The 24,168-nt window shown below is 54.8% G+C and overlaps 1 protein-coding gene across 8 annotated transcripts in view; it reads left to right on the top strand.

Moving 5' to 3' along the window:
- The window catches only part of LDB3 (LIM domain binding 3), a 63,507-nt gene that overhangs the window by 16,720 nt on the left and 22,619 nt on the right, over window positions 1-24,168 (top strand). Inside the window, exons 5-11 of one of the 8 annotated variants that reach the window (XM_030334787.1) lie at window positions 849-871; window positions 1,944-2,147; window positions 4,402-4,416; window positions 7,144-7,313; window positions 7,809-7,845; window positions 20,062-20,244; window positions 23,525-23,667. In XM_030334787.1, coding sequence (XP_030190647.1) covers window positions 849-871; window positions 1,944-2,147; window positions 4,402-4,416; window positions 7,144-7,313; window positions 7,809-7,845; window positions 20,062-20,244; window positions 23,525-23,667 — 775 coding nt within the window. Of the gene's footprint in view, window positions 1-848; window positions 872-1,943; window positions 2,148-4,401; window positions 4,417-7,143; window positions 7,314-7,808; window positions 7,846-13,932; window positions 14,724-20,061; window positions 20,245-23,524; window positions 23,668-24,168 lie in introns of those variants that run through there. The other 7 variants (XM_030334788.1, XM_030334790.1, XM_030334791.1 and 4 more) reach the window with 7 other exon arrangements.

Below are 24,168 nucleotides of genomic sequence, written 5' to 3'. Positions count from 1 at the left end.
CCCTCTCTGCACTCTTTCCTCTCTTCTGACGGGGCCATTGGTGCTGTCAGGGTCGGCCCTGCAAGGAATTTGCATTTAAGGAAACCTAATGCAGGCAATGCCTGGCCCAAGGAGATGATGCTCCAGGAGGCTCGCTCTAGACAAAAGTGAGGGTGGGGTTCATCTTGTGTCCAAGCTGCCTTGGCTGGGGCCCTACCTGCAATTAGCCTTGGACCCGTACTTCTCCTGAGCCTTCGCATTCCTCCATCCTGCCTCGGTGACCTTGCACAGGGCCTTTAGGGACCAGGACTGCCTGCCCCTCCTCTGGGAGGGAGAGTACATCCTGGGGCAGGGGGGGTGTGGATAACCCCGCCGTACTGCCAGTCCTGCTCAGGGAACAGAACTCCCAGAGCTGGTCCCCAATTAATCAAGGGCAAGTCCAGAGCTGCTGTCTGGCTGGGAGGCACGTCCGGCCTTGACTCTGCCTGGAGCAGTCACAGCTGGTCCTGTCTCCCTCTCCATCTTCCTCTCTTGGGCTCTCCAGCCGGGCTGTATGTGGCGGAGTCACATACATGCTACGCAAGCATCCACGAAGATGGACTAGAAAACTCTTATCCCTGGCGGAGCTCCAGGTGCTGTGAACCTACTGAGGGGGAAACACTGCCATCAGGACCTCTGACCCAGACTCACAGGCCATGACCCTGACTCTGAGCTCTGCCACCTCTCCTTGGCACTCTCCTCACTCAACGCCAGTCAGGGCTGGCGCGGCCCCCACGACGGCCGGTCTGAGGATGGTCCCTGCGCTCAGAGCCCCTGGCGGGACGTTATGCTGATAGCCCTGTCTTCTTTGCTCTTTCTCTCCTCCCCAGGTGGTAGCCAACTCTCCAGCCAAGTTAGTATCAAAGGAAAGCATGCGCGTGCACTTGTGTGCCTGTCCTCGCATGCGTCCGCGTGTCAGTTAGCCTGGACAGCGTGCGCCTGTGTCAGCATGGGTACATGCGTGTGCATGTGTGAGTGGGGGTGCATTCGCGACCCTGAGCGAGCCTGCATGTGTGTGGAGCTACAAGTGTGGAGTGGAGGCCTCGGGGAGGGGTGCTAGGGCTCTGTCTGATGTGCCCTTTCCGTTCCCCATTTCCTGCTGCAGCTGCTTAAGACCAGCAGGCCGGCTCAGGGGGGCGGGGTGCGGGGGGTGGAGCGTGTGCCGAGCTGATGCTGGGTTCCACGTGAACCTGAAGACAGTTCTGTCCTGACGGGACTCGCAGAAGGGCTGCACCTGACCTTCTTTGCCCCAGGAGTGCATTCATCTGTTGGAGGGAAAAGCCTCGATTGGCAGAGACTGGCGGCCACACAGCTAGTTGGACTAGAGGGGGACTGAACAGCCTGAGTCCTGTTCCAAGGAAGAAGCACTTGCACTGAAGCATCTGGAGGAGCAGAGCCCTGGGCAACCGAGAGGGTAGCCAGCAGGACGAGCCCCTTCGTGGAGGAACCTTACTCAGAATCCCCATGGGTGCCCCGTGGGGCTGGTTTTCGCCTTTGGGGCATTCTGGACCCTGCTTGGGCTGCCGCTGCCTTTCACGCGTGGCCCAGCTCCTGTCGCCTACCCCCAACCCCTTTTGTCTCTGCTTCCTTGCTGATGTGGTGAGAGAGCTTTCAATGCCTGGCGCCCCCTGCTGACCCTGAGAAGTGGCTCAGGCTGAGCTGAGAACTCCCAGGAACTGGGAAAGCCAAAATGGGCAAGGAAAACCTTCTGCAAAGGGCTTTGGGGAGGGTCCTGAGGATTTTCCCTACCAGACCCAGCTGTCTGCAGTTCAGGGGGCTTGGGTAACTTATCTGGGATCAGGCCTTGGGAGGTCTCTCCACCACCAGCCCTCACCTTGACCTCCTGTGTAACACCACCTGTTGCCCTTTTCTCCTTCTACCTCCCTTCCTCTTCTTCCTCTGCTCCCCCTGCTGCCCTCCCCCAGCGCCGACTACCAGGAACGGTTCAACCCCAGTGCCTTGAAGGACTCTGCCCTGTCCACCCACAAGCCCATCGAGGTGAAGGGGCTGGGCGGCAAGGCCACCATCATCCATGCGCAGTACAACACACCCATCAGCATGTACTCCCAGGATGCCATCATGGACGCCATTGCTGGACAGGCCCAGGCCCAGGGCAGTGACTTCAGTGGGTAAGCGCCTCCCCTCCTCCACAGTTGCTCATCGTTCACCACCTACACCACTGGCTGGGCCTCCTCACTAGTGGAGGCCAAGGTACCAGGCTGCCGGGCGCCATCAGAGACTTTAGGCATCGGGACCAGCTTTCCTCCCTCGCCTTGGGCCTCTCAGGGCACAGCTTTTCGAAGGGAGCCAGCCTTTGCCAGGGCCCTTCCAGAACACGGTGTTCTCTCTTCAGAATCAGTCTCACAGTCAGCTTTAGAAGGGTGGAGGATTGAAGAATATGGTGGTTGCTCCGAGTGCTTTTCAAAGCCTCTGCATTTTCCCAGGCTCCACAAGGGGGTCAGTTTAGAAAGAGACTTCTGGAATCCTGGGCCACATTCTGGATAAACCAGTCTTCTCACAAACTAAGCCATTCTTTGGGGGAAGTTGCTGCGTTCTTCCAATGATGAGAGCAATGCAAATATGTGACCAGGTTTCTTGTTCGGGAAGGGGCCTCTGGACCAACCATCCAAGGTGCTGTTGGCAGTCAGCCCCACTGCAGAGCCTGGGAAGCACCCAGGCCCTCCTGTTTGTTCCAGGGAAGCCCAGTCTCAGGGCAATGGGATTTAGGACATCCTTGTTTCCTGGAATTTGCCTGTTAGCAATGGTTGAGGAACTTGAGTGTTGAATAGGGAAAGAGTTGGCTGAAAATCATTTGTGGAAAAAACTGCTAATAGTGCAAACATTAATAAGAAAGTCCCTTTCTTTCTCTGTCTCTTTTAGTGTCTCTCTCTCCCTGTATCTGTCTTTTTCTGTGTGTGTGTCTCTATCTCTTTATCTCTGCCTTCCTCTATGTCTCTGTTTCTTTCTATCTGCTCTCTCTCTCTCTCACACACACACATGCACACTGTTTTCTATTTGAGAATATCATTGCTGTTGACTTTCAGAATTGACTCATTATCTCTTTGGGCAACATCTTATCCCCAAGTCAGGATCTCAACCAACTCAAGGCAAGAAATCTTTTCTTTTTTTAATTAAAAATTTTTAACCTTTTTTTTAATTAAAATTTTTAATTAAAAAAATAAACATTTATTTATTTTTGAGAGTGAGAGAGACAGAGTACGAGCAGGAGAGGGGCAGAGAGAGAGAGGGAGACACAGAATCTGAAGCAGGCTCCAGGCTCTGAGCTGTCAGCACAGGGCCCGACGTGGAGCTTGAACTCACAGACCTCAAGGCAAGAAATCTTAAAACGATGGTTGTACTTTTTTTCTGAAGCTAGGAAAAACAGATGTTGTCAGAGGGGTAAAGTGGTTTAAAAGTCCCAGATAACTCCTATAGTGTTTGACCTTGGCAGAATCCAGCCCTTGCGGTCATGACGTACGTACACATTATAAGGGCAGGCTCCAGGGGCCAAAGGGATGGAGTGTTGTGTGGACTTCCCCTCCTCTCCTCTTAGGGACACAGTGCTTCCTTTGGGCCACCACCAGGGGGCAGAGGTTCCTTGCCCTGGAGCCATGAGTCTGAAACCAGCCAGGCTCAGAGCTATCGCTCTTTTGCACAACTCTGGACAGTGCTGATTTATTTAATCCCACCATTCAAAGCAGAAACTATGACCACGCAAGTTTAAAAACACAACCATTAGCTCATATGTACCCAGGAAAACAAGGCTGCTCGACTAAGCCAAAAAGTTAACAGGGATTTCCTGTTAACATTTGTTTGCCATGTGTGTCCTTGCTGTGCTCTTAAAAGCGGTAACGTCGCAAACGTCACCAAAGGGAAGTTCGGTGGAAAATAATGGAAGAACTGCTCTTCGCTAAGTTTATATTTTCTGCACCTTGGGAAAAAGACTGCTCTCATTTGGTTTTACCACTAGGGCACCCATGATTTATTTTAACGTGATGCACCATTGATCTAATCCAGGCTTCTCAGAGTACCTCCCTACCTTCCTCCTCTCCCCTTCCCTCCCTCCCTTTCCCTTCCCTTGTGTGCCTGGGAAGCAACATGCTTTCCCCTTCCTTCTAACTTGGTCCTGCCAGGCTGATGCTACCATGGTACCGGTGGGTAAGAGCTAGCCCTCTGTGCCATAAGGTGCTCCATTTCTGCTGTTAATGCCCACGATTCCTTCCTCACTGACAGTTTTCTTTTTGTCTCTTTCTCTTCCTCCTTTATCCGCCCCACTCCCGTAACTCATTTCTGACCCTAACCCTGCTCCCTTGCGTGTGCGCCGCCCCTCTGCCATCCCCTGATGGACATACACTCACTGCTGGGCTTTCTTCTGCTTGGCAGGGCATCGCCGCTGGCGTAAGTAGACCCACAGTGTCTGTTCCGTCGTCGTCGTCGTCTGTCTGGTTGAGGGATGGTGTGTGGGTTTGGTGGGATATGCCTGAGGACAGTGGTTCTGTCCATGTTCTTCCTCACACCCACCTCACAGCCAAACGACATGCTCAGCAGCCTATGCAGGCAAGTGCTTTGGGGCTTGGCCTCAACTAATGTCACTATGGACACAGAAATCAGAGTGATGACATCACCCCGCCTCCCTTGCACCCAAGGCTGGAAGCGTATCTCTGTGCTGTGCTTTGTGGGGGCTCCCGGTAGCCTTTCCTGTCTGCACTGGGACAGCATAGACCTGAATGTCTGAATGCACACTGGACCATTATTCAGGGAAGAGGGCAATGAGGGGGCCCTTGGAAGCCATTTCCTAGGACCCTCACGGGAGGTGGATCTGGAGGAGTCAGCACCTGCCAGTACCACCCGTGGGAGGTGAAAGATGAGTCAGTTTCGGGGAGCAGTGTACAGTGGAATTAAGTGTCCAGAGGTGACCTGAATGTTGTGGTGACCGCGGAATGTTTTTGGTGGCAAGAAGACCATACTGGGAGTGGCTCCAGAGTAACCCCAGACCCAGGGTCCCAGGACTGTAGGGCTTATACATATTCTTCCTGAGGCCCGGAGTCTCAAAAGGAATGGGAATTCCTTCATCTGACCCCCGGTATCTGTCGTGGCAGCAACACAAGTCCCTGGTCTTTGCACAGCATTGTGGGAAATGGTGCCAATAATGTGAGTCCCAGAGGACTCACTACTGGGAGCTTTCTCGAGCCCTTGGAGCTGTGGAAGGAACAGGGGAGCACCTCCAGGGCACGTTCTGGAGAAATGGCAGCAAACACCTTCCGTCTGCTTTCTGGACCACAAAGCTGTGTAGCGAGGCTCAAGGGCAGGACCTGGGCTTGGGTCTATACTTTCTGTCTCCCATGGCACAATCCACACTTCCTCCTTCCCTTCCGGCAGACCAAGGAGTCCTGGTTGTGCGTTCCTACTGCACCTCTCACCCAGAGGTAGCGGATCCTGCCTCTGCTTTGGGAGCCCTTGGGACTCCTCCTTATGCCAGAAATGGCTTCTCCCAGTGAGACCCCACTCTCTTCTCTGCTCTGTGGGCAGCTCCAGGATCCTCCCTGCTGGACCCCAGAGGGATCCGCTGGTCTTCCCCATCTGATCCCAGGCTGCCAGTACCTGTAGCTCTCCAGGGCAAGGCAGAGCCTTCAGGGCAGTTGGGGTGGGGGCTCTGCCCCAGTCTTGGCCACCTTTCATCACCTTCCTCCTCTCTGCTCTCAGAGCATTCTCTGAGCCAGACACTGGGGACCAAGCCTAGGAAAGCAGGCCAATGCTTGCATTTAGCTACTTGCAGAGAGGCTAGAAGACATGGGCACTGGAGAGGTCCCTCTCCTAGCCAGCTGGCCCTCTGGAAGGCAGGCAGAGGCAGTGGACAGAGTAAGCGTCTGAGCTGGGCCATGTTTCCAGGCATGGAGCATCTGGGGTGCACAAGGGAAGTGGGCAGAAGTGGCCTTTCTGAGCCCACATCACTGCAGTTTGATGGAAAGGACAGTGGGTGGGGACCCAGGAAGCTTGAGTTCTGACTCAGCAAGGCCCCTACACCTGGAGCTAGCCGGTCAGCCGCTCTGGACCTCAGTCTCAGCATCTGTAAGAGGAGAGTGCTGAGCCACTGGTCCATAGGGTAGAGAGCCAGGCTGTGCTGGCTGAGAACTCGTCCCAAGTCCACCCTGATTCCTGGGAGGGTACGTTGGACCCTCCCTCGGAGGGTAGGTTGGAGGGTCCAGAACCCTCCAGCTCTTGCCGGCCAGGGTGAGTGGGTACCCCACAACCTGCCTTGCAGTCTGGTTAAGGCTAGGAGGCACTAGACCCAAGAGATTCTGTGGTCTCTTGTGGCTCTGCTGTAGGATTCATTCATTTAAGTAAGTTTTGAGCACCTGCTGTGTGCAAGACACTGGGAGTCTGAAGGAAGGTCACCAGGTTCCCCTCCAAAGGCTGCACTGCCCTGGAGCAGAGGAAGAGTGATCCTTCCTTTAGATCTTCCCCCAGGACCCCAGGCCAGAACCACCCTGCCTCCCCCGTCTGCGGGCAGTTCCAGACCACACAAGCCTGGTTGCCTTGTTTCTCACACCACCTCTCCACCAAGCCTGCCCGTTTTTGCTGAGCAGAAGTCCCCAGTCCACTTTTAGGGCAGGCTTGGCATTGGGGGCTCGCTGTTGGGGTCCAAAGGTATGAGGAGGACAAGGAACTGACCCTGAAGAAACCTGAGTCCCCCGAATGGTCTGTTGTCACCCTGCCCCAAACTCAGGAGCTGTTCAGGGAGGTTGAAATTATTTCAAAAGACCTATTCTGCCTCCTCTTTCCTTAAAGGAGATCCCAAGGGGGTGGGGCCTGGGATGTGGATGGGTCTTCAGGCCTGTGCCTGGGGTTAGCCCGGGGTGGGGCAGAGGTTTGCCAAGAGGGATCTCAGAGGAATCACCGTCTCGCTTTGGCCACCCTGAGCACTGAGGACCCAGGCCAAGCCCTTGTCTCAGGCTTTCAGATGGCAGTGGGTAAAGGGCATGGGGGAGGGGGGTTGAGGCAAGTAGGGGCCACCAACCGGTGTGCTGGGTGTGGGGGTGCGAGCAGATGAGCCATGGGGGTAGTGGGAGGACAGGAGCAGGGTTCCAGCCTAGCCCTCACTCATGGCCTCTTTCTGCCTTGCAGGAGCCTTCCTATTAAAGACCTTACGGTGGACAGCGCCTCTCCCGTGTACCAGGCGGTGATTAAGAACCAGAACAAGCCAGAAGATGAGGCTGATGAGTGGGCCCGCCGCTCCTCCAACCTGCAGTCTCGCTCCTTCCGCATCCTGGCCCAGATGACAGGGACGGAATACAGTAAGTGAGGCTGGGGTTGGAGCACGAGAGATGCTGAGGGACCCTGAGGGCCCTGTCCCACAGTCCTAAGGCCCACAGAAGCCAGGGAGTCAAGCCCCCTGACCCTTGAAGATGAGCTGCTTTCCACAGAGAGCTAGTGATGTGCTGAGCCCCTCTGGGCCCCTCGGGGCAGGTTACTGAGTGACACTGGCCTTCTGCCCAGCTCCCTGACTCCAACATTAGGCCACACGTGTGCCAGGTGGCTTGTGGGCAAAATGATGGCCCAGAGCTGGGATAAGAGGACCTCAGAGGTCTCCCTCCCAACTGTACCCTTTCCTCTGTGTCTCCCTCTCCCCCTTGCCCTCTGCCCAGCACACAGCATTTCCCTGCTACCATTTTCAGGCTGGGGGCAGTAAATTGTTCCCTTATTGGAGGGGACTCAACGTCCATAGCTCTGGAGGGTTTTCTTCCTATGTTTCCTATGATTCCTCCTGATCAGCAATTTTCTACCCACAGTGCAAGATCCTGACGAAGAAGCTTTGCGAAGGTCAAGGTAAGTGCCTGGACTCAGGCTCAGTGGCCTTGTCCCTCCTAACCCAATCCCTCCCCAGGCAGCCCCTAGGTCACATGAATCATGGAAGGAACCTCTCAAGTTCATGTATTTGGAAGCTCCTGGCCCCTAAAGGGCCCCAGCAGATGCTGGCTTGGGGCCTTCGTCCCAGGTCACTGAGGTAGGTGCCTGGAGCTGTCTCTAACCCCTGGGCCCAGGCTGCAGGAGTAAGGATTCTGGGCTCTCCTGGCTCTGTCCCTGGGCAGAGGCAGGGCTGCTTTGGCCTTTGCTGGGCTGTTGAGAATGAGGGCATCTCTCCCTGTGAGGGCACCGGGCCGGCTGCCTTGCCTGCCCCACTCATCTCAGGGTCTGTCCCCTGTGAGTCTGGAGGCTAGGCACTGGAAAGCAGGCACGGGGAGGGCTGTGCTGGGCATGGGCATCTGACCTCGGGATCCACCTGTCCAGACCTATGCTAATGTAGTAGTTCCATAAATCGCTCAAAGCACAATAGCTCTGCTAGGAAGGACAAGCCTGGGCGTGAGAAGAGGCTTCTGCAAGGCGAAGTGTCTCAGGGTCTGGTCTCCCACCAGTGGCAGGCCTGGGACCACAACTGCTAACCTACCACCTGCATCCTGCCAGGTGCTCATGAGCCTGGGCATGAGGGGGGCACGCTGCCCTGGAACCCACTGGAACCTGCTGGGGCCTTCCATGGTGAGGCATGGAGCCCTTGAGGATTGTGTTTCCACTTCCGGCGGCAAATGTCGTGCATGCTCTTCTTGGGAGAGTCTGCTTTGGGCCAGCGCGTCCTTGGGCAGCCTCTCCGCACGGGACTGGGGCTCAGAGGTGCTCTTTTACCTGGGGCCAAGCTTTCTATACTTGCTAATCAGCATGTAGTGATCACAGGATCGTGTGGAGAGTGGAGCTCTGGGGTCAGCTCAGAGTTGATGTAGATTTCATTTTTGAACCTATATTTTTGCCAATCTAAGCTGCTTCCACTTTTTGGCTGGGGCACCCCAGCCTAAAGTGTGGTCCCCCAGGCCTGCTAATGATGGCATGCAGTTCCAGTAACGGTTCTTAACCCTCCAATGCCTGCAACGTGTCTACACAGAGCCTGAACTGAGATGATGTGTGATTTAGCTCAAAAGTTAGTATCTAGCTATTTTAAGTGTGACTGAGCCCTCAGCGGTCCTGCTCCTGTGCTCTGTGGCTCCCGCGTGCTGTTTCTGTTTTTTCCACCTTCCTCCTTGAAGCCACCCATATACACCCAGGGAGCAATGCAGCTCACTGATAGAGGGGTCTTACAGCCCCCCACCCCTCACCCCCAGCAAACAGCTTAAGCATCCCTAGGTTCCTTCCATCAGGAAGCCAGCAGGGTGTTTTCTCTCCTTCCCATGAGACAGAGCCCTGCCTTTCAGGCCCTGACCGTCTCCTCTGGAGCACTTCTGGTGACCAACCACTCTGAGCTCACACCTCATTAACCAGACACCATTTAGAAGGTGGGACTTCTGTCTTTTGTGTTTCCCCTGGAGTATTTTCAGGCTCTGCAAAGTTATTGAGTGAGAACACAAAAGACAGTATTAAAGGCAGTCTCCAGTCCTCATGGGCCATTCCCTCCTTTTAGAAGCATCTCCTCGGTACTGTTCTGCCCAGTCCTGTGGATATGAGGGCAGGCTCGTCTTCCCCCCCATGGCCTAACCCACACACGAGCATGGCTCAGCCCCCAGCAGAAGGCACAGGACCTTGGGGTCTTGAGAACTCTGCTGCAGGTTTTAGAGCCTCTCCCTCAGCTACTGCAGGTGTTTCTGTAGGGAAATCTGGAAAGAGGGCCCAACAAGAGGCTCCATCCTGCTTTCTCCCTCAATTCTACCCCCCCAATTCTACCCCCCAGCTCAAAGCAGCTCCCCCTCCTCCCACAGGCTGAATCACTGTCAGCCGTCTGCCCTGGGATCTCTGGCCCTGCAGTGAAGGCTTTGGGGACACCCAACAACCCAGGACTGGAAAGGCATAAGCCTTCTGCTCCTCTCCCTTTTCCTGACTATAATTTCTGGAAAGTTGTCCTCAAAGCCTTCCCCCAAAAGCCCATTCCCCTCACGGCCATAGGAGGGGGTGGACATTTTCATTTGAATTCCAAGCAGCCTGAGGACCTGAGAGTGAGGCTTGTAGTGGGCACAGTGGTTCAATTCTGCTTGTGATTAAAGTCTGAAGTAGTGACTGTGGCCACTGGTCACAGCAAGGGCCCCGGTCTGCCCAAGTGGCCCACTGAGAAGAAGGGATCATGCTTGTTCTCACCCTGGGTCCAAGCTGGTCAGGGTCCTTGCTCCCCAGGGGGCTAAGCCCCAATCCCAGCCTTCCCCACTGCCAAGTCAGAAGCTGCACTCCGAGACCCTGCTGACCCATCTTGTTGGCTGAGGGCAGCTGGCCTCCTCTTTCTCCCAATTTAGCAGCACTGACAGGAAGGAATCTTAGGGTCTCTTAGGAAGGCTGCCTCCCCAGGGTGGGCTTCACTGCACACCGCTGCCATGTAGCTGACTCCCACAGAACCTGAGTTTGCCAACCCTGGGGCCTGGCAACCTGTCCAAGGTGACAGATAGCCTGTACAGGCTTGTACGTGTGCAAAGGTGCTTTCTTCTTCCTGTCGCCGTGTGGTGGGGAGATAGGCGGGAATGCCATGGTGTCAGGTGTTCTGTACCAGGCGGCGGCACTGGTGGCCTCGGGGGCAGGTGGCAGTCTGTGTGGCCGAGGACCCTGCAAACTCTCCCCTCACCTGTCTCTGCTCCACCTCCCAGGCCTCCCCGCCCCCAACCCTGAACCCTGTAGAGTCCCAGAGCAGCTCAGAGCCCTGCCCTCTTCTTGGGGTCCTGGCTCCTGACACTCAGGGTGTCTCCAGTACCTGGTAGCAGGTAGCTTCTCTCTGAGGTTCCAGTGCCCACGTGCTGGCCAGCCCAAGGCAGAGCCTAATCTCCAAGGACCCTATCCTTACAGGTGAGGCAGGCCAGGTCCCTAAATAGCCCAGGCACCTGCTGTGGACTTGGCTCCCCTCTCAGGAAAGACACCAGCACGTCAGCAAACTCTTCAGGCAGGCTTAGACTGCAGCCCCCTGCCGGCTCCTGCACAGGTGCAGGTAATACTGTGGTTCCTGGCCTCCATCTGAAGTAGCGCGAACAGTGCCTTCATCCAAAAGCCGAGCCTCTAATCTCAGAGAGGTCACAGAAGCTTCCCCCTGACTTGGGGAAGGCACTCCAGGGGTCGGATGGCTCAGAAGTTCGGCTCCACGTTGGGCAGCCCTGATGAGGATGGGAGTGGGGGCAAGCCTCGCTTTGTCCTAAGCAGGGCTTGAATCTTTGAGGCATGGGGTTCCCGCTGCTTGGGTGTAACCATCCCAGAGGAATCCGGTGTGAAACCCAGACATCCTCTGGCCCCCACCTTGTAGCTCAACTGCCTGTAAGAGCAGTTTCTGCATTTACCCAGTGTGCACCTGTGCAAAGAACTCTGTGCCTCTCTGAGACCCCAGATGTCAAGGAACACAGTTGATTTGAGCGACAGGTTCCCAGAGGAGCTGAAGGCGAGGGTTGTCTTGCACACTCCTCCACCAACAGCGTAAAAACTTCCCAAGTCCCTTCTCCATCGTGTACCCTTCTGTGGTTCATTTTCTTCTCCCTCCCCTACTGCCTACGGAGCTCAGGGACTCACTGCTCACTGGCTCCTCCCTGTAGTCCCTGTGGCCTCCCTGGGCACCTCAGTGTCCTCTTTCCTCCCTGTGCACAGCCAGCTCAGTCCCAGCTCCTGTGGCTGAGTCTCCTGGTGCCAGCACAGCTCAGAGCCCTCCCTCCAATGGAACCTTCGTGAGGATAACAAAAGTTACCTGAGTTTTGTGGATTTTTCATTCCGGGTGTCCTGCCTAGCAAGTTTGAAAACCACACCTGGAGAACCCAGCACCCCCCTGGGGTGTCCCTGAGAAGCCCTTGTGGGGTGTCCCAGTTCTTCTCGTCCATTCTGTTCTGCCAGCTCCCTTCCCTCTCTGCCCCATCTCTTCCTTCCTCTCCCGGCTCCTCTCTTTGGCAGGCTGTGAATTTACAAACAGCTGCAAGCAGAGCAGGCTCACTAGGGTCCACTGACTCTCCAGGACTGTCTCTGAGCCCGTCACTGAGCACTGATGACAAAGGCTGTGGGCCTGGCTGGGCAACCTGGTCACACCCGTGTCCTGGGTGGTCTCTATGGGATGGTCGATTGTTGCCACGCGTAGTGCTATCGGCAGGGCCCCCGCTTCTGCTCTCTTCCTTCCCTCCCTCCCTCCCCAGCCTCAGAGAGGCAGGCAGCAGGAGATGCCCGGCAGGTGGATCATAGTTCTGCGGCTGAGTTTCTGTGCGGTTTGAGGCCATTCACATGATGTCTCTGGGTCTTGGTTTCTTCTTTGGTGTCAGGAAAGTTTGGTCCCGAACAGTGGTTTTCAACTATGTTGGCAGTGGACCCGTTTTGTCTAACAGAATCTTCTACAGAGACACAATATCAGGACTTGAGGTGTAGCGAGGGAGTCTACCTCGTAACGTAGACGTGGGAAGGAGGCAAGGTGTGTATGTGGGGATGCAGAGCTACTGGGGAAACGTAAGACCAGCATTGCCCCATCTCTGTTTTTAGAGACCTAAAGCGGGTCTTCCTGGCTTTTATATGCTGGCAATTCACTTCTTGAGCTACTTATTTTTAGATAATTGCAGATTTGGGCACGTAGTTGTGAGAAATGATATAGAGAGATCCTACGTTCCCTTTATCCCCCAATGGTAACATTTTGCAAAACTATAGTAAAATATCACAACCAGGCTGTTGACACTGGTATAGCCAAACACAGACTATTTCCATCACCCCAAGGATCTCCCCCTTTTGCCCATTTACAGCGACACCCACCTCCCTACCGTGGGCACCCTCTCCTTAACCTGTGGCGACCACTAATCTGTTATCTGTCCTCCATTTCTATAGTTTTATCATTTCAAGAATGTTATATATATGGAATTGTACAGCCTGTGACCTTGTGGGATTGGCTTTCTTCAGTCAGGCCAGTTCCCTGGGGATTCATCCAAGCTGTCACGTGTACCATAGTTCATTCATTTCTTTTTATTACTGAGTGGTATTCCATGGTCTGGATGTAGCAATTAATTTTTAAAAGGAGTTTTAAATACTATCTGGGCTAACCACTGCGTTTGTGGCTAGATGCGGCCCCTGAGCCACCAATTTGCACCTCTGGTCTGGAGGATGTTAGCGGCCCCTCCGGCCTGGAAGATGTAGGATTCTGGCGTCTGTGGCACTGGCCTGGCCCAGGCACGCCCTCTCCTCCATTCCTATGTTTCTGGCTGCTCTTTGCCTGTTTCGTCCTATGCCCTCGACTTAGCAGACTGTGGGGTGGGCCCCAGAGGCCCTACTGATGGGAAGTGTTGGCAAGTCCTGGTCCTCTGTCTGTGTGCCAGTGGTCTCATGAGTATGTGTGTGCACACATGTGCCTGTCTGGCCGTGCTCAGGCCTGGGCAGATGGGGGCAATTGGTGGTATCTGAAGGCCTCTCTCTGGGGACAGAGAAGGCTTGGTAAAGGCCAGGGAAGCATAGGGAGGTGAACGGTCTGCTCACCAAACCTCATCATGGGAACAGGCGTTCCTCTTTCTTGATGCCCAGCTTGGGGACAGAGACCATGCTAGGCCCACCTGCCTATTTGGTTCAGTCCTGAGAGCCTATAGCCAAAGCAGCCCTGCCCAGCCCTAACCACACGGGCCAGGGAGAACCAGTGACCACCCCCCACCTTTGCCCAGCCTGCCCTCAGGCCCACTAGCTAGGCCCCTTCTCTATGGCTTCCTACTCACTTAGCTCAGGGACTTCAGTCCCTCAGTCCTGGCCCTTAGGACTCTGGTCTTGCCCCAAACCAGTCCTGACTATCTGGAAAGTACTCCATGGGTGGCAAAGCCTCTCCAAACCAAATTCCTGCCCGCCCCGTGCCCCCTGCCCGAGCTGTCAGACAGGGGAATGGGACACATCCCCTAACCCCTTTCTCTCCTCCTCTCTTCTTTCTGTCTCTGTCTCTGTCTCTCTCTCTCTCTCTCTGTGCCACAGGGAAAGGTTTGAAACGGAACGTAACAGCCCACGTTTTGCCAAATTGCGCAACTGGCACCATGGCCTTTCGGCCCAAATCCTTAATGTTAAAAGCTAAGAGGCTATCTGGAATCCCCCCACTCCTCTCAGGCTGGACCCCCACCTTCCACCCCCCCCCCCCCACAGATCTGGCATGTGAGCCCCATGGTGATGCTTGAGAATGTATAGGGGTGCTGGGGGGCACCTTTGACAGCCAACTGTGGCAGTTCTGCTCTCTGCTCCCCCAGAGCTGATGGCCGAGGCCCAGCCCCACACAGCACTGCACCCCCTCCTGGCCACCCGCCGAGTGCAACCCTCCCCAACCCCACGTGGCCCCAGCCTCTGCTCCCCTGCCCAGGGCCTTAGCCATAGATCAGAGAGGACGTGGCAGGGTTTGCTGGCATCACACCCCAGAACCAAGGGAAACAGAACATGCCACTGGTTGATTTCCCACCTCCCTCAGCTGCTAGGAGAGGCAGCCTGGCCTAGTGCTGTCCTGGAACAAGCCACCTATAGATCAGGGTCCCGGGAAGAGGCCAACCCCTGGCCCCACTCGCTCCCTCGCTGCCCTCTGGAACCTGGGCAGCCTGGAGCAAGGCTCTGTGCAGAGTAAGTAGAAACCCCAGGGTAGATGAGGCAGAGGCCCCTCCTGGCCGTGGTGAGATTGGGCGTGTGCTCTCCTCTCTGTGCTGTATGCGCTGGATCCCTAGTTCTCTCTCCTGTACATATAAGCATGCTTGTTCTGAAATAAAGAGGATTGAAAATGAACCAAACCAGCCCCCGTCATGCTGTGCCTGTGTGCGTACCACTCGAGAGGGGCATTCCAAGATGGGGAGAGGACAGGCACCACCAGGAAAGGGGCAGGGGTAGGGGCAGGGGCAGTGCCCACTGGGGCTGGAACCCCGGCACAGTTCTGCCTGCTGTGCATCTCCTGACTCGAGGGCCCCACCCAGGCTGTGGAGCTCAGGTGGGCCGAATGGTGGGTGGGAGTCCATAGCTTCCCACAGGGCAATAGGAGTGGGGGCGTTCTGGAATGCCCCCTGCCTCCCCCCCGCCACACCCAGCCACAACCAGCAGGATGAGCCAGCCCTCCCTACTGATCAGAAATCATCCCCATCCCTAGCATGCTGCAAGCCCCTCTCCCAGGAAGGTGCTGTCATGCTCAGCCCTGGTCCAGGAAGTGAGAAAAGGGACTTGCCTGGACTAAAGAGCAGTTCACAAGGGGATTGCTGGGAGTCCTCGGTGGGCCAAGGCCATGGCTGAGAGGAGAGGAGGTGGAAGATGTGTTTGGCAGAGCCTTGCCCAGGTGGCAGGTGCGTGTGGAAGACCTGTCATGGTCTTGCTGTCAGCCCCAGCCACCTGTGGCCTTATTCTAGTCCTGACCATTCAGGAAGGGCCCAGCTGACAGGCTCATGTCCCCCCCGCCCCACCTGTCTACCCATCGGCCTATCCCCTGATTGAGGGAACCACAGGCTGAAAGTGTGAGACCAGCAGCACTTAGTAAATAAAGGCAGATGCCAAGGTCCATCCCTCAGGATTCCTCAAACCACGCCCACCCCCACCCCACCCCCCATTGCTAGACTGGGCCAGAGACCTGCTCCGTCTCCCACCTCCTGGGCACAGGCTTTCTTTCTGCCTCTAGGGACTTGGCAATCCCACCTGGAAGAGATGACCAGGGAGAGAGCTCTATCCTGTCAACCACACTGAGATGCTCCCCCAAATCCCCCACCAGCCTGTTTCACTTTGGGCTCCCATCTCTTCCTGCCTCTAGCAGTCTGAGTCCAGGGCCAAGGCCAGGACCAGGCAGGGCAGGCTGGCTGGGGGATCAACAGGGGAGGGTTGTTGTGGACTCCTGCTTACATCTAGGCATCCTGTAGCACACCCATATTAGCTGACCTTTTACTAAGGACTTCTAAGGCCCAAGGGTAGGTTGTGTGGCCATGGGCTGCTAGACAGAGAGAAATCCCAGGCAGTGGGTATCCTGAGGCTGGTGGAGGACCTGGGCCAACTAGTCAGAGCTGGTAGCCTCACAGACCCCTGTCTTCAGCCCCTGCCCATTGGAGCCCTCTTGAAGCCCTAGAAGGTCCTTATTTGTTTTCTAGCCTGCCTGGTGTCTTCCCAATGACCCCAGGCCCCTGCACAAGCACATTAGGTGGCCCCAGGCCAGGGGTCTACGTAAAGCCCTCTAGAGTAAATAGGAGAGATTTCCTCATCTGGCATTCAACGTCCGTGGGCATTAGTCAAGGCACCATGCCTGACTGCTGTGGGTGCCAAAGGAATCAGAAAGGACCAAAGTGGGCAGTGGCTAATCATGATGCAAGGTTGGTCATGTGAGGTCCAGAGATAAGGAGCACCCCCCACCCTCCGGCCAAGTGGAGGGTCAGAGAAAGCTTCCTGGAAGAAGGCATTTGCGTGTTTGAGCTTCATGAGCAGTTAGGATTAGGACAAGGGCAGGTAGAGAAGGCTGGACAGGTGCTCTAAGCAGAGCGGAAGGGTGCTGAGGAGAAGAAGGGGTGTCCCAGAACCCCAAGTTAATCATTTTGGCTGGAATGGAAGGAATGCAGAGGATGTTATGGTTTGTGGTCCAGAGCTGGGATGCCAGCCTCGGGGACTTTGTATTCTGAAGGCAACGTGGAACTAGCAAAGGCTGTAAGGCCCCATTCACACTACAGTCTGTGGGGATCGCCATACACTGTTCTCAAGGGGTGTCGTTAGCATAGACTCCAATGACAACAGAGCCCCTGGAGTTGTGCGGTGCAGTGGCCTCACTGCAGAGTGATAGGGGCAGGGCTTCCCTGAGCCCTAGCCATTAGGTTGCAAGATGGAATGCCAGCTAGGTAGGTGGCAGCATGAGTCATTTCAAGACCAGCCCCCTGACTGGTGTTCTGCCCATCATGCAATCACCAGAGGTGTTCATATCCCATTTTCTTAACTAATACAAATAGCATCCTCACCTAAATGATGGCAACCACCCCCCAGCACGATCAATCACACCTCCACCATCACCCACAGTTCCAACCAGAGCCCATGACTGTAAAACCCAAGACCTGGCACCATCACCAAGACCATCCTCATCCTTGCCATACATATTGTCACCATCCATAAGAACATCAACCAAGTCCTGCCATTCTCTCCATCAAGAGCCATCACAACAGAGCAGGGGCACGGGGTTGGCACGCTCTCCTTGATGCCGACCAGGTTGAGGGAAGATGTGGGCTGATGGGGGTCTGTAGCCAGGCTGTGTTTTCCCTCTGGCCATATACTTCCCATGCAGCTGTGAGCATTTGAGTACGTGTTGTTTGCTTTGGTTTTGCTTTGATATTTAAAGTGGATTATGATCGAGTCAGGAAGCAGCTGTCGAATCCTAGACCAGGCTGCAGTGATCTCATGGGCACTCTCTTTGGGACCACAGCCAGGGCCAAGTAAGTTCCCTACTCTCCTTGGGGTTTTGGGGGGCCTGTGGAACTTCAGGCCAGAGCTGACCTGGACAAGAACCCAAGATCCTCAGGATTCCCTCAGTGCCATTCCTACTTCCCCTAGGCCCTGGCTGCTTTGTGTCTGTCAACAGTGGCCCTAAATAGGATGCTAGATCATGAATTTTCCTAGGGCCCACATCCTCCCCCGGCCCAACTCAGAATTCAGTGTTCATTTGGAGCTATGCCTGGGGAGAGCACCAGGTAAGCTGATCTGACAGAGAATTGGAGCAAAAGAGACAGGCAAAGCCGACTTTCTATTTGTCCTGCAGAGTATTTATTGTCTCTAGCCCAGATATTTTCATCACTCTTGTCCTGAGTGGTGTCCTCAGTTCCCAGAAGCCCACTAGAAGCATGCAACAGGATCAGGGAGAACCAACAAAGGAGACCAGGTGTCCTGTGTCGGCCGGAGCCTTCCCAGGCAATGGCTTCCGGAAATCAGCTTCTTTCATGGAGGGTGGGTGAGTGGTCTCATGGCATTGCCGCAGGCCCGAGAGCTGGGCTTCCTGAGGCTTTCTGTCAGAACCACCGAGCTGTGAAAGGGCTGGACAGGACATGGCCAATGCTCTGTCTACCCTGAATGCTTCCCACACAGTCAATGGAGAAGAATGGCACTCCCTTTCATGGGACAGTCAACCTAAAGCCTCGCCGTGCCTCTGGTTCTCTTCCCCAACCCTTTCACACTGTTTCATTCCCTTCTCTGCCCGCGTGCCTCGCTGGATGGAAGAGAGAACTTCGGCAATGCTTTGGTAAACCGCTCATGGCCCACTTGCATGGCTACCTGGGACAGACCTCCGCAGCACCTTGCTACTCAAAGTGTGGTCTGCAGACCAGCAGCAGCAGCATCACCTGGGAACTTGTTAGACATGTAGACTCCCAGCCTGCCCCAGACCTACTGAACTAGAAGCTGCATTTTAACAAGATTCCCAAGTGATTCATCTTCATACTGAAGACTGAGTAGCCTTGTAGTGATTAGGGCTCACACCCTTCTCTGCCCCTTGGCAGCTGTGTGATGTTCAGCAGAGATTCAATCTCTCTAGACCTCAGGTTCTTCATCGGTAAAATGAGGATCATGATACCAAATTCTCAGGGAGGTTGAAAGGATCAAATGGAGTGATGCTTGTACAGTTGTTTGGCACAAGGCCTGGCATACAGTAAACACTCACAGAGGGAAGATTAGTATTTGAATTCTTGTCAAATAAGAGTGTGTTTTGTTGGGGAAAGATTCTACTTGACTAGTCACAAGAAGAAATGTCTTTCTTCCTCCATCAGGGGCCACTTGAAGTACCCGGTAAGGCTTCAAATCCAAAGGCACCTCACTCAGATCCTTCTGTCACTGCCAATAAGTTCCAGGAGGTTGAGCGATTGATTTCTCTCAGTCTCCATTCTCTCGTCTATTAAGCAGAGTCGATAATCAGAGGGTTGTTGTGAGGAATTAAAGACATATACCTGGCACGTAGTATGAGTTCAATAAATGAATTACAGAGGACGGGCAAGGTCATTTCCACTCGCAGGCGCTGCATATCCTGCCGCTGTTGTAGCAAGTACAAATCTTAGTCCAATGAGCAAAGAATGTGCATTTCTTTGCTTGCCTATAATTTAAATTTTAGTCTCTGCCTTGCTTTGCAGATGGCAGAAATCTAATCCCATCACCCCAGGCTCTGATGCTCTTTTTTCCTGGAGTGTTTCTGGGGATGAAGAGTTTACAGGATGTCAAGGGGTGGGGGTGGGGGGGGGTTGGGCACGTGGGCATTTGGTCCTTGGTCGTGGTCTGCCTGTGCTGCCATCTGCTGGGATATTCCCAACCCGTGAGGATACGCTGGTCTACACTGGAAGAGCTGTGACCTCTCTTGTTCCCAGTTACAAGGCTTCTAGGATGTGCAGGTACTCAGGACCATGTCCATGTCACCCTGGGGTATGGGAAGCCCTCAATGATGGCCTGGGGATCTTTGGCCTGTCTTGGGTCGGCCTGCCCCTTCACCATGGGCATGAGGGCCCCTGGGGTCCTGCTACTTCCCCAGGATTTATCCAGAACAGGGGCACAGCTACCTCTATTCTTGAATCCCTCGTTCCACATTGCCTCCCTTCTGGTTCAGATGACCTTGATCTTCCTGGCAGGTAGCTTTCATCCCTCTTCCAAATGCTTTCAGTGCCCTGGGTCCTCCACAGCCTACGCCCTTGATGTGCAAATATCTTACCTCTGTTTTGTGCCTTGTATCATTCCTTCTCAAATGCAATGCATGCTTCTAACTAAATGGGGAAGGGCAAAAGAAAAAGCAAAACAGATTGGGGGAGGAAATTTGGTTGATACTTCGATCTACTTTTCCACCACACTGTGTTTTTATAATATACACAGAGAAAGCAAAATTAGGAAGTCCACAAAAATGGTGGTGTGTGTGGAAACTCACCAGGCTTGAGAATATTTTTGATGTTCTTGTGGCCCTCCAAGTGCTCTGAGCCCTTCCCTCTTGGGGTCCTGGGAGGCTCTTTCCCTGAGGCTGGAAACACGCCTACCGGAAGATCATGCTCGTTTTACAGAATGGATGGTGATTTCCACCCAGCCTGCCTCTGCTGCAGCCACCATCCCCATACAGAGGATCCCCTTGACCTGTTGTCTTTTTCGGTCCCGCCTCATCAGCACCCCTATTGAGCATGCTCCAGTGTGCACCAGCCAGGCCACCACCCCGCTGCTGCCCGCTTCTGCCCAGCTGCCTGCTGCTGCCCCTCCCAGTGCGGCCTCGCCACCCTTGACCGCAGCCACTGCCCATGCTGCCACCGCCTCTGCTGTAGCCCCTGCCTCAAGCCCTGCGGACAGTCCAAGGTAACGGGCCCACAGGTGCCGACCCTGACCTCAGGGAAGGGAGGCAGGAAAGTCCTCAACCTGGGTCCACCTGTTGGCAACTGTATCCAGCCCTCAGAAAAGTCTGTGCAAGGTGGTTAGGACCCCGGGGTCCTTGGAAAGCCAAACCTAGCACTGCCTGGTGCTGAGAGTGAAGGGGAGACTGGGAGTCACCACAGGGGAGCACACTGTGTGCAGTGCAGCACAGAGACTGGAATGCGCTGCCTGGCCCCCTAGTGCCTCTCTCTGTCTCTCTGTCTCTGTCTCTGTCTCTCTCTCTCTCTCTCTCTCTCTCTCACACACACACACACACACACACGCATGCACGAACGCATGCAATTAGATAACAAAGAGAGACTTTGTGCACAGTCATTGTTCCTGGAACTAGAATAAGGGGGAGAATGAAAATTGTCCTTGTGGTCCGGGGAAGTCAAGAAAGGCTCTCTGGAGGAGGGAGCAGATGTAGCATTGACCTTGGTAGGTAAGGTAGATCAGATTTGGGCAGATATTTAGCACTAACTTGCCCTCTTCCTTTACCCTCTCTTCTCTTGATGGAGAGCAGGCTAACTCCAGAGGCACCCGATGTCATGGGATGTAACTCTCTGCTCCACCGCTTACTGTCTGTAATCTACAGAAAGTGACTTAATTTCTCTGAAGCTAGGTTTCTCATCTGCTAAGATATTTAATGCAACATCTATTTTTTTAGGGTTGGGACAGAAAAAGTGTACATAAATCACCTAGCACATAGAATTCTCTCGAGTATTATGAGTTACTGCATTTCAACCTGACCTCCTGGATACCCAGCAAAGGCAGGGCTGGGGATGGCGGGAGTGGGTGGGTGGGGGTTGCAGTTTGCAAAGGATGCAGGGAGGTGTGGGGAGGTGCAGGGGGCAGGCTGGATGAGTCATTCTGGAATGGCCAGGAAGTGTAATAGCTGGACGGGCCCAGCTCTTTCTGGGCTTCATGGAGCTGTCAAGTTGGTGTTTGAGGTCACAGCCAGCTTTCTCAGTTTCCCATGCTCCCCTCCCAGGGTTTTGCTGGAAAGGACATGCTTCTCTGGATCAGGGTTCATAAGTCCCTGGCACAGCCTGAGACAGGATAAAGGGTGGGCACAGTGGTCTGCAGACCTGTGTGCTGCACCCCTACCCCCAGGCTTCACAAGGACCTAGGTGGTGCCAAGCCCAGCCTTTGCCCAGCCCAGCTCAAGCCTCAAGGGTAAGCCCAGTCTGGGCCTCCGGGGGTTGTTTTATTCCAGCTTCCTGGGGTCACTTAGCAAGTTGCTCCCCCTCTAAACACCAGGACCTCTTCAGCTAAGGGCACCAAGAAGAAACTTTGAAGAGGGTAAGAAACGTCCCTGTTGTTAAGTAGGAAGATGCCTCCCCAGTTGGATGGAGAAGCTCTAGATGCTGGGGCCCTGCTTAAGGACAAGCTCCAGCACTATGCTTCAGGCCTCGGTGTCCTCAGTGGCCTGGGGCCCTCAGGACTCCCTCAACAGGGCAAACCCTTCCTTCCTCGGCCTTGCAAAGGGAGATGAGGCCTGGGTGGAGGTTGGAGAGATACCTGGAGGGCTCCCAGCATCAGGCTGGAGCAGAAGGAACCCAGGGACCACACCAGCTACCTCCCTATCTTACACAAGGCTGGGATGGAGCTAGAGAAAGCCAGTGGGGGGCAAATGGACACCTTAGCCTTTCTTGGCATGGCCTCAGAGTCCTTGCTAGATGTCATAAGCCTCTGATTCCTCCTCTAACACCAACCCTGGACACAGGACCTGTAGCTCCTGGGCTGCTGGGAAATCTTCTTCCACTGGTGGGAGAGTCTGGCTAAGCCCCACTGACCCTCAGCCCTCTCCCACCGCAGTGGAAGCTGGGCACCCCTTCGACACTGCCTCTTTCTCCTCCATTGAGGCCCCTGCTCCACTGTGGTTTATCAGAGAAGCAGACAGGCCCAGGGAGGGGAGACAATGGCTTCACCCAACCAGAAACATGATAACTTGGCCCGGTAAGTCTGCACACCCCCTAGGTCTGGGATACTGGCTGTCTGAGACTCATTTTACCTCCATACTGTCTGAGCAGCACTACACACCCTTCTGAATCCACTAAGGAGCTTGGCAGTGGGTCCTTAGCTCCGGGCCACCCCCTCCCAGAGCTCTGGAGAAGAAATTACTTCCTTATCCTATGACTCTTCCCAGCACTTGGGCCCATGGGGAACAGTTGGAAAGAAGGCAGGAAGCCTTGGACTGGGGGAGGATGGTATATTATCAGAGGCTCACTTCTCTAGCATCCCCATCAATGACCCATTTGCCCTGGGTGTGGACATGTGGTCCCCAACGGGATCTGAACGATGCAGGGAGAAACCAAAGGTGTATTCAATAAGGTGTTCTTTAGCTTTAAATGAAAAAAGGTGGGGAGTTGTTCACTGACAACGAAATTGGGAAACACTGAATAAGACAAAGTCAAACATGCCCCTTAACTCCAGTTCTTGGAGCCTTTAGTTCTCCAAGGGAAAAGGCCAAGTACGGCATTTCCTGAGGGCAACGAACTGGGACACTTTCACTCTATCACTTTGGTCCCATGGTCCCTGGGTCACAAGTGGGAAAAAGCTTTAAGACCTCTTGGCAGCTTACTCAGTGGGGAGAGGGCAACAGGAATGCTGTGCAGAGGAGAAGTCTGTGTGTGTGTGTGTGTGTGTATGTGTGCGTGCACATACTGGGGGGCTGGTCTCCTGGCTTCCCATGAGACCTCTCTGGAGCACTCTTATCCAGAAACCTGAGATTTGGCGGCTCCTTCCAGCACCAGCAGAAAGGGGAATGAAGAGGCCAGTGGTCTGAGGCTGTGAAGTGCCCCAGGAGGTCAGAAGGTTGAGGGAGAGGGGTAGTTCTGACCTCCTCCATCTGTCTCCTCTCTCCTGCGTCTGCCCCTCCAACCCCAGCCTCACCCTGGTAGTCTCTCCACAGGAAGTGAAGGGTTTCCTGTCTGTCTTCCTGTCTGGCTGGTGGTTTTCCTCTCTCTTTCCTAAGGTGGTGACACCAGCAATGGGCCATATGGCTCTAACCAGACTCACGAAGGCTCAGCCCCCAAAGAGCAGCTTCCTCCCCTCTAAGACCCCCACAGTCTTTCCTTCACAGCCTCTGGCAAATCCCCAGCATTTCTGTCAGGTTTCCTCCTCACAGAGGCTCCTGAAGACCAGGCTACCATGGTTGCAGGCCCCAGGGCCTGGGTGGGGCTGTCCTTCTAGCTGCTAACTCCTCCCCCCTTGGTTCCAGGCCCCAGGCCTCTGCCTACAGTCCCGCCAAGGCGACCTCTCCGGCACCTGCCACTCATACATACAGTGAGGCCCCAGCTGCCCCTGCGCCCAAGCCCCGAGTTGTCACCACCGCCAGCATCCGGCCTTCTGTCTACCAGCCAGGTGAGAGGCAGATTGGAGGGGAAGCTGTTAGGCTGGACGTGGCTTCTAGGCCACATCCCAAGAAGGATGGTGGCCAGCGAGGTCCTGCTAATGAGGCTCAGCCCTTCTTCCCCCCAAATGTGGGCCAGCATCCTATGGAGCCTGCCTCTGGCCCTGGGGAGACAGGTGAGCGGTACCAGCCAGGGGTGGAGCCTCCCGGCTCTTAGGCAGATAAGGTTCCTGGCTGGGGATTTCCAGGCTCAAGGTAAAGGATGAGAGGATTTAGAGGGAAGGAGTTGGTTTCCCCAAGAGTCTGGGTCTAGCTCAAGCTGGAAGACAGGCAGCTATAACGAAAATGCCACGGGCTTTGGCCAGTGACCCCGGGCAGGCTGTTCATTCTGTCTGGTCTTTGGGTTCCTCAGCTGAGGCAGGACAATGGAGGCTCAGAGAGCACACATAATAAGCAACAAAATGGTCTCCTGGTGGCTGAGCTCCCTTGACTGTCTGTTCCATTGCTCTAGT

This window comes from Lynx canadensis, chromosome D2 (genome assembly GCF_007474595.2).
Source record: "Lynx canadensis isolate LIC74 chromosome D2, mLynCan4.pri.v2, whole genome shotgun sequence".
NCBI classification, from domain to species: Eukaryota; Metazoa; Chordata; class Mammalia; order Carnivora; family Felidae; genus Lynx; species Lynx canadensis.
The sequence above is the reverse complement of the archived record's forward strand: the minus strand, read 5'-3'. Positions and strand labels throughout refer to the sequence as shown.